Source organism: Vombatus ursinus, unplaced genomic scaffold, assembly GCF_900497805.2.
Source record: "Vombatus ursinus unplaced genomic scaffold, bare-nosed wombat genome assembly UNPS02012179.1, whole genome shotgun sequence".
In the NCBI taxonomy this organism is placed as follows: domain Eukaryota; kingdom Metazoa; phylum Chordata; class Mammalia; order Diprotodontia; family Vombatidae; genus Vombatus; species Vombatus ursinus.
This window is the reverse complement of record NW_020951957.1, coordinates 132,894-142,572: the sequence shown is the minus strand read 5'-3', so window position 1 is coordinate 142,572 and position 9,679 is coordinate 132,894. Positions and strand designations below refer to the sequence as shown.

General features: G+C 42.1%; 1 protein-coding gene across 2 annotated transcripts in view; it reads right to left on the bottom strand.

Moving 5' to 3' along the window:
- SETD7 (SET domain containing 7, histone lysine methyltransferase) overlaps window positions 1-9,228 on the bottom strand; it is a 69,142-nt gene extending 59,914 nt beyond the window's left edge. For both annotated transcript variants that reach the window (XM_027857542.1, XM_027857543.1), the window contains exon 1: window positions 9,024-9,228. In XM_027857542.1, coding sequence (XP_027713343.1) covers window positions 9,024-9,063 — 40 coding nt within the window. In that variant the 5' untranslated portion in view covers window positions 9,064-9,228. The remainder of the gene's footprint in view (window positions 1-9,023) is intronic.
- Between the last annotated feature and the right edge of the window lie 451 nt (window positions 9,229-9,679).

Sequence of the window (9,679 nt, the reverse complement as noted above, 5' to 3'; positions counted from 1 at the left end):
CAATTAAGCAGTCACCGTTCATCTGACAATGTATAAAATATTCTGTTTTAGTAGTTTCCCACCTCTCTGCCATGTGGATGGGAAGAATGCCCCAATTTTCTTTCCTCTGTAGTCCACCCCACTGTATGCTTCCCGCCTTGAGTCCTAAATTAAGACATATTGTATACTCTTTCTTCTTTTGAGTTATAATGTCCTCCTGGAAGAACTACTGTATAGCATTGACTAGGTCTGTCTGGTTCTTCTCTGACAGCCCCTTTTAGATCCCAGAAACTTGTAACCCACCAGAATCATCTTAATCATCCTTCCCCCCCATCCCCCAGCTCTAAGTCCTATGAAATTACTTTGCCCACCCTTAGCAGTTACAAAAGTAGAGAAGGGGTGAACCACCTGAAAGAAGAATGAGGCTGGGGGCAGCTAGGTGGTGCAGTGGATAGAGCACCAGCACTAAAGTCAGGAGGACCTGAGTTCAAATCTGGCCTTAGACACTTGACACTTACCAGCTGTGTGACCCTGGGCAAGTCACTTAACCCCAACTGCCTCACTGCAAACAAAAGAATGGGGCTCAGGTGACATACATCTTATTTTATGCCATTGCTCTAGAGTTTTCTGGATTTTAATTTCTGCACGATATAACAAGCACCTAGCAGGTGCTTTGCTTCTTGAATTGAAATACCAATAATATAAAACAGGCACAAACTCTCATCCTCTCAAATTTACCTAAAGTAAGGATTGAGAGTTCTCCTTCCAAGGATTATATTCATCTTAGAAAGTACCCTGAGTCCCCCCAAAAGGTTCTGTGCCAATGTCTAACAGGTAATATAATATCTACCAGGCAGTCAACTACCATCATGTTCTCCAAACTATAGAAGATGCATAGCTGGCCCAGTAGGGTCAGGGTGAAAATATAAACTGAGCTAATGAGTCATTATATTGCTTTTATAAGGCATTTCAACTAAACCATCAGCAAACAAAATCCATCCACTGGATCCTCCTACATCGAGGCCAGAGGTATTTATAGACATCAGGGACAGAAAAGATGCAGCATTCCTCAATCCCACCTCTGAACTATGTCCCAGAGATGAGGATCTGTGGCACAATTGAAAAATTAATTTCTATTCTATTACAGGTGAGTTGCTCCTGATCCAATGTCCCCCCAGCCCTGGTTGGCTTCAACTCATCTGTTCTCTCAGAATCCTTGTCTTCCTTCAAGGTTCACCTTATATGTCATGTTTCTATACAGCTTTCCATAGCATTCTTCACCTTCATTGAGTGTTCTGAGCCTCCTCAAATTTCTTGGCACTTTGTAAACATGTCGCTGCCACGCAGCAGAATGCAAGCTCAAGGATAGCAAGGACCTTTGTTACAGGATTAACAAGCTATGGACAGAATGCCAGATTTAGGGTCACAAAAATCCTGGTTCAGACCTCTCTATCCCCCCCCCCCCCCCGCCTCCCACAGTGCTGAGCAGAGGGCCTGGCACACAGTAGAATCATTTGTTGGATTGAATTAAACTTGGTATGAGAGCATGGCCAGAAGCCTGTGTTCCTATGAGAGTGTCACTGAGAAGCAGAAATTCCCTTTGGAGCCTTGATCACAGCTGCCATTGTGACTGATCTACCCCACGCTCAGTGATAGGAGATTTGACATATAGAGCTGCATTTTCCTCACTAGAGCTCAGGTCTTTACAACACAATCGGTTTTCTATCCCAGAAGACTCCTCATTTTTCTCTGTAACAAGGAAGGGATTTATTGGTGATGGGAAAAGTAGTGGGAAGTGACAATCATGTCAACAATTATAGCCCAAAAAGGATAAATAAAAGTCCTTAACTGGAGGGAGAGGAAGCACACCCTTTTCTTTTTAAGATCTCTCTGGCCAAGTCACACAACACAAATTCATGCCATTGAGTTTAGTTTCTTAATATGTAGCTTGGTTTGCAGGTTTAATATTTCCTTAGTTTTATAGGATTTGGAGTTGGAAAAGAGCTCAGAGATCACCAGCATCAATGTACTCACTTTATAGATGTTCAGAAAGAAGGAATTATTTGCTCAAGGTCACAGAGGAATAGTCCTGGGATTTGAACCCAGATCCTTTGATGGCAAACAGAGATCTTTAATATAGCTCATCTACTGTTCTGTTCCAGTCATCATTTTTCCATAAAATGAAGCAGTGTCATGTAGTGGACACATGGTGTACTTGGAGCAGGGAAGATCTTAGTTCAAATCCTATGTCTGACACTCAGTTACTGTAGGATCATGGACATAATAGGTAACCTCTCTGAGCCTTGGGCAATTCTCTCTAACTTAGTAGATAAATTATACATGGGTCATTATCTATATTGGTGGAAGGAATTCCCACACCTATGAAATCACAGATCTTTGGACATTTCAACCAACATTTTGTCTTTCTCTCTCTGCATACCATACATATATGTATATATACATAGATATATGTACACACATATACACACACTTTATTCCATGCAACAAATATTTATTAAATACCTACTTCACACAAGAAAAAGAGGGTGTCTTATTAACAAAGATTAATAATAAAGACTTCATCCCCAAGGAGTTTATAATCTAGTAGAGGACATAAGACTAGTAACCAGGCAATAAAATGTATTAAGTAACACCCCATTCTCTTCCTTAAGTTTTTGAAAGTTTTTTAAAATCCATACTATTTTTTTGTCTTTATTATTTTTTGTAAACCTCATTAAGTTTATTTTTTAAAATTTATTTTTCTGAACTTAAGAAATAAAACAAGCATTTCCATAACATAGAATAGGAAAAAAAAGATTGTACATGAAACTGCAAATCTATTACGTATGACAACAATATTGTTTTAAAAAGCAACTTTGAGTGAATAAGTCTTTTTGACTATTATATTTGGGTATTATAAATACCTAATATTATTTGAGATTCATGTTCATAGGGTTACAGAGTTGGAAAGGATATTTGTAGTGATCCAGTTCAATCCCTTCATTTTATTTTACTTTAAAAGACATTTTACTGATGCTCTTTTTTTTTTAAATCCTCACTGGCATTGACTCCCATTGACTCATTGCCTTCCACCCCAGTTCCCTCCCTTGTAAACAAGTAAGTATAGGCAGCCAAAATAAATGAAAACATTGGCCAAGTCTGAAATCATATGCCTCATTCTGCACCAACAATTGACCACCTTTAGGCAAGCTGACTCTTGGTTTTTAAAAGTCACAATTGGTTCTTGGGTCTGTTTTCCTTTAAATTACTGTGATCATTGTGTAAATGCTTCTTCTGTTTCTGCTTATTTGACTTTACATTAGTTCATAAAAGTGTTCCCAAGTTTTTCTGAGGGAAAAAGGGAATAAGCATTCATATAGTGCCTACTATGTGCTGGGCACCGTGCTAAGTGCTTTTTACAAATATTATCTCATTTGACTACACCCTTTAACTGTTCTCCCTGACTCCATTGCCTTCCCATTCTAATTTACTCTCTACTCTGCTGCCACATTAAATTTTATCAGGCACAGCTCTGATCACAACTCTCAAAAGCTTTCAACAGTTCTCCATTGCCTGCAGAATAAATTACTTAGCCTGAAATTATATGAGCACAATCTTACTCCACAGTGTTATCACATACTGCTCACTTTTTCTGGCCCCAGGTTCCAAGCAAACAAGGTGACTTGTCATTAACACTACCTTCACTTTTCTTCTTTCATGTACTTAATCACAATATTATCTCTTCCTCTCCCACCCATCCAATTCCCACTCAGGCATCTAGAGTCAGACCAAATTCCACCGCCTCCATGAAGCCTTCCCTGATTTATTTTCCTGGATATCTGTGATCTCTTCATTCTCCCAACTTCTTTTGTACTTTTTACACTTAGCATATTTTAAAACCATGTAAAAATTTTGAAGAAAATTTATTTTTAACATTCATTTTAATTTTTTTTTGCGTTCCAAATTCTCTCCCTCCCTCCTGCCTCTCCCCCACCCATTAAGGAGGCAAGAAATGTGATATCAATTATACATGTGAAATCATGCAAAACACATTTCCACATTAGCCATGTTGCAAAAAAAAAAAAAGGCAACAAAATTAGAGTGAAAAAAATTATGCTTCAATCTGCACTCAGGCTCTCTCACTTCTCTCTCTGGAGGTAACTAGCATTTTTCACTACAAATCCTTCAGAATTACTTAGTACATTTTAGCCTGGGCTTACTTAGGCAAAGAGTACTGGATTTGGGGTCAAAAGATGTGTTCACATTCTGTCTCTGTTATTTACTGTGTGGTCTTTTGAGCAAGTTACATCTCAGTTTCCTAATCTGAAAAATGGGGGGGGGGGTTCAATGAGATCACCTTTAAGGTTCCTTTCACTTATAAATCAGTGATCCTATGATGCTCTTTGGGCCTTATTCTCCTCATGTACAAAATGAAGAGGTTGAACCTCTTACTTTGAATCCCAGGATCCTATGACCTTTAACATCTCATAAACTTCTTGAAGACATGAATGGCTTCTTGTTTCTATTTATACCCTCCACAGATCCCAGGATAATACAAAATACAATAATTTATTTGTTGCATAAATGAACTTTGCATTCCCATGGGCCATGATTAATTACAGGTTTACCATCATTACAGAAAAATGACACTACATGTGTGTTATAGTGTGTGTGTGGGGGGGGTAAATACTAGGTTGGGAGGCAAAAGACTGGATTTAAAGCCTAACTTTGACACGTTAACTGTGTGACCTCAGACAAAAGGTAACCTCTGGGGGAAAAAATTAAACAAGTTAAAAAAGTTTTGCATGACTACACATGTATAATTTAAATAAAATTCCTTGCCTTCTCAAGGGAAGAGAGGGAGAGAGCGAAGGAAAGAATTTGGAACTCAAAATTTAAATTGTTTTTTAAAGACCAAATGTTAAAATTGTTTTCATATGTAATTGAAGAAAAATTGAAATATTAAAAAAAGAGATAACTTCTGAACCATTGTTTCTCATCCATAAAATAAGAGTGTGTGTCTGTGTATGTGTATGTGGGGGGGGCTAGATGAACTCCAAATTCCATTCCAGCTGTCACTGTATGAAACTCTGACCCTTCCTGGACCCTACCTTAAAACAGCCACTAGATAGGTGTAATAAAAGCTAGAATTAGTATTAAGCTTTAAGCCTGGGGTGGGGAATCTGTGGCCTAGAGGTTCCCTGCTTTAAGCTTTGCAAAGTCAATATTTCAACTGGCCAGTGAGTTAAGTACCACAGCTACTATTACATTCATTTTAAAGATTAGGAAGCTGAGGGTCACAAAGCGGACAAGTATCAGAGGCAAAAGTATACTTGAATCCACATGTAGGACTTAACCCACCACTCTTTTAGTATTATGTGTGCTGTCTTTGTTGGTCCCCAAAGAGCCATGAACATAACAAGTGTCCTCATAATTTCACCCTCTACTGCCTACCCATGGGAAATAGCTGTGCTGCATTAGTTGGAGTACTGGATTTGAGATGGAGGGCCTGGCTTTACCATTTCCTGCTTATGACCTTGGACAAAGCACTTCTCTGAGCCTTAATTTCATCCAGTGCAAAATGAGTGAGTTGAACTAGGAGATATGTAAGGTCTCTCGTAATTAGCTCTAAATCTATGACCCAGTGATCCTTCCTCAAATTAGAAACTAAGATACTGCATTGTGATGGAGGGAAAATAAATGTACAACAGCACAAAAGGGCATTTTGTCTCAAGTTGGGAAAAGACAGAAAAACACCACTGTGAAACAAATTCCTATTAAAAAAAAAGATAAGTACTGCTGAGCTTTAACTGGTACTCTAAGAGTCTTAACCATCTTTCCTACTAAAAGAAATGATCCACAGTAACCCTTTTAAAAAATGCTGACAGTTGAAAAAAATCACATATTAATAGATTACACATAGAGAAATGTCAGGCCAGCTATTCTAAAGGCAGACCTGCTTGACACATCAATAAGAAAGTCTATCAAGCTAGCATCTGTACAGGAAGGGAGAAATGCTGTTTCATTTGATGCTCTGTTATATATATTTAACAACCTAAGAGGTGGCCCCTCTAAGATGGGGCACGGACAAGAACCACACTTAGAGGTGATAGAAAGGGAGGATCCATATCAATGAGAGCAGAGATGTACAGCTAAAGCATCTAGGCTAACCCCTCATTTTGCAAATGAGGAAACTGAGGCTCAGAGAGGGTATGTGACTTGTCCAAGCTCACAGAGGTAGTAAGCAATAAAATAGGAATTTGAATCCAGGTCTTTTTTTACTCCAACTACAATGCTTGAGCCAGACAAGCATTAAAAAGAAAGAAGTTATTGTAAACATTTAACCTAGACTGTACTTTCAAATGTATAGTCAACTGCATAAAACCGAAGGGGAGGGGGAATTGTAGCAATGAGTCTTTGGAGAATGGAAGATCCCATTTTAGGGGATAGGGTGGTATACAAAAATCATAAAGTTACTCAAGAATTGTTCTTCTATAATCTATAGGAAGAGAATATTAGTCAATATCATGACCCCATATAGGTTTTAATGTACAGAAGTAAAGCACACAAAACAAAAAGGCCAATTCATATCACGGGTGGGTATGATAATATTATAGAATGATTTAAGGTTGTGAAAGCATTTTGAATAATTATCTTGCTCGATATTCAGCAGATATATGTGCATATCACAAGACTTGCACATGTATACAAGCATTACCTGGGCAATTGACCCATCTCCAGAGAGTTTATAACCTAGAAGGTTCTAGCTGTCCTATATATCAGTACAGGCTTGCCTAAGTCCCATGCAGCTTCTGTGATTAAGTTATTCTAGTATGCAATCCTAACACAACACCATCTCCACCTTTAAGCTGATTTTTAGACTATTAGGAAGACAGCCAAGGTCAGAATCTTGGGGGCTGGGGGTGGAGAGAGGGAAGAAGAGGGTTAAATACACTATAGCTTTACATTTCTAAAGTTTCTAAGATGAAGATGTCCTAATGTGGATTTCAGTTCTCAGAATTAAGGTCACACTAGCCTTCGAAATGTAAAACTTTATTTTTTAATATTGAAATATTAGGCCTTTTACTTTAGTGATATTTTACTGTTTTTTTTAAAGATTCTTATTCATTTTCATTCCAGCAGTGCAAGAACTCACCATTTCATCACTACAATTACTATATGTGACTATGTGTACACATATGTAGATATATACATAAGTGCTGTACATATTGTACACAGGTGTATAAAATTTTAGTGGCATAGGACTCTCAAATCCCAAAACTGGCTTTTATTGGTAGCCATAGGGTAGTACTGAAAGGAACACCAGAAGACCCGAGTTTTAAATGGGTTTTGTTACAGATTTATCAGAGCAAAACACAGTTTCTCTGGTCCCAGTTTCCTCATGTTTATAATGTACTACACCAATATGGACTGCTCACATGGGACATGAATGGTGAAGACTTTAGATCTGTAGTGTTTCTGGAAAAAGTTCTGACACAAAACCACATTTTTTTTGAGAGGTATGGAAAGTTACAAGACGAGTCAAATATACAACAGTATTTTTATGATCAGGTTGGGCTAAGTTTTAGAATACTTCAAATGTTCTACCTAATCTTTTCTAAAGGTCTCTGGTGAGCCACAATAGTTTAAAAAGAAAGAAAAAGAAAGGAAAGAAAAGAAAAGAAAAGAAATTCAAGGATTATCTAGTCTTAAACATTGACCCTCTTAAACTGATTTGTTCTTAGAATTATTTATATTGACACCAAAGACTTCACTAGCATATGAAAATTATTTCCCCTTAGTGCAAACTTTAAACATACCGTGAAATAATTTCCCCAAAGTTTGAGTGGGTTATACGAACAGGCCCAGTAAAATCGTGATGTTTAAAGACTATTTGCTAATTCTCGACATTGGACAAGTTCTAAAAGTTTCCATCAGAAAGTACTGAATTGAATGATTTTTTTTTTTAATGGCAAAAGGGGACTGGGGAGGAGCCAACAAATGCAAGGAATTGAATGACCAGAGAGCGAGAGCGAGAGCGAGAGCGAGAGCGCTGTCGAGCTTGGGAGGAGGAAGCTGCCAGTTATGCCCTGTGATATCCTGGACAACCAAAGGTATGCAATTCAGAAAGTTGTCCCCCAGCAGCCGCTGCAGTAGCAGCAGTAGCGGTCGGGGTCCGGCGCAAGTGTCCAGAGAGGGCAATGGCTCAGTGCTGGGAAGGGAGGCCGACAGGTTGATCTGAGTTTCCGCTGGTGTTCTGGGTAAAGCAGAGGTAAGGTGAGGAGAAACTAGAGGTCCTGGGCCCGGCTCGCCCCCCGGGCAGCAGTGACCCGCTCTGCTCTTCCCCGCGCTCCTCCAAGCCCCAGCTGCCCTCCTCCTCCCACTCCTCCAGCAGCTGCTGCTGCTTCCCCCGCAGTGCTTCCGAGTCTCTCCTGGGGGAGCGGTGGCGGCTGCGGCGACCACGTGCCGGCTCCTACATCTTGCATCATAGCGGAGCCCAAGAGCCTCGGGGTGCCCAGCAGGAGCGAGAGCCGGACGGGGCAGGCTCGGGCACTGGCGAGGTGCGGGACAAAACAGCTTCCCAGATGCAACTGGGGAAAGAGGCGCTCGCTAGGGCTGCTAACTCCTACCTCCCTTCCCCCTCCCAAAAATCACAGGGAGGAGGGGGGGAGGAGGGAGAGGTGGCAGCCAGTCGCAGGTTTCGCAACTCTGAAGGCACGAGAAGGCGGCCGACCAGCCAGGCTATAGGGTAGAGGAGGGGTTCCCCTTGTCGGTTCTCCTCTCTGTCAGCCTGTGCTCTGTCTGGGGTCCCCCGCGTCCCCGGACAGGGCAGTGCCCAGTACCGGCTCCGAAATGCGAGGCGGCCGCAGTTGGCTCTTTCTACCTGCTCTGGTTGAACTGGCCAGTTCAGCCCCGGGCTGGTGGCGGGGAGGTGGAGATGGAAAAAACTCTTGGATATCCTGGAGACTCCGAGCTCCCCACTTCGTCCTTCCCACCCCGTGCCCGATCCCCCACCCCCACCAGCCCCGGAAAAACACTGGTACCTTCCACCGCCTCCTCCACCATCTCGTCGTCGCTATCCATGGCGGCGGAGAGCGCAGCCCAGCCCAGCACAGGCTCTCCTCCTGGCTGGGGGTCGGGGGCCGGGGACCGAGAGCGGCCGCTCAGCTGCCGCTGCTGCTTCCTTTCTTCCCTTCTCCCCCTTTTCCTACTGCTCCTTAGCGAGCCCGGAGCCGCGGCGGCTGCTCAGCGAGAGCTTGGGTTCAGCCCAGCGAGTTTGGAGGAGGAGGAGGAGGAAGAGGAGGAGCAGTTGGCCGGCCGTCCCCTTCCAGCCTTTTTCCCAATGTCTTTTCCTTCTTTCGCAGCTATGGGCTCCTCCAAGGGCAGCTCAGCCCTCTGCATCCACTTTCTCTTGACCGCTGCCAAGCTCCGGGAGTCTGGTTGTAGCCGCCCTCGCTGCTGCTGCAACTTTGTCCTGTAAATATCCCCTTCTTTGTTAACGAGCAGCTGATCCGCTGACATCACCCAGTGCTGGTGCGCTCGCTCCCTCGCTGATTGACAGCTCCCTGTCCCTTCCCAGAAGTCTGGTCCCTCTCGCAGCGAGAGGCAGCCCCACTCCCCGCTTACTTGCTCCCATCTCCCAGTTAAAACCTGCCCCCCCCAATCATCAGCCTTGTTCTTCTGCTGAGCAGGAGTACAC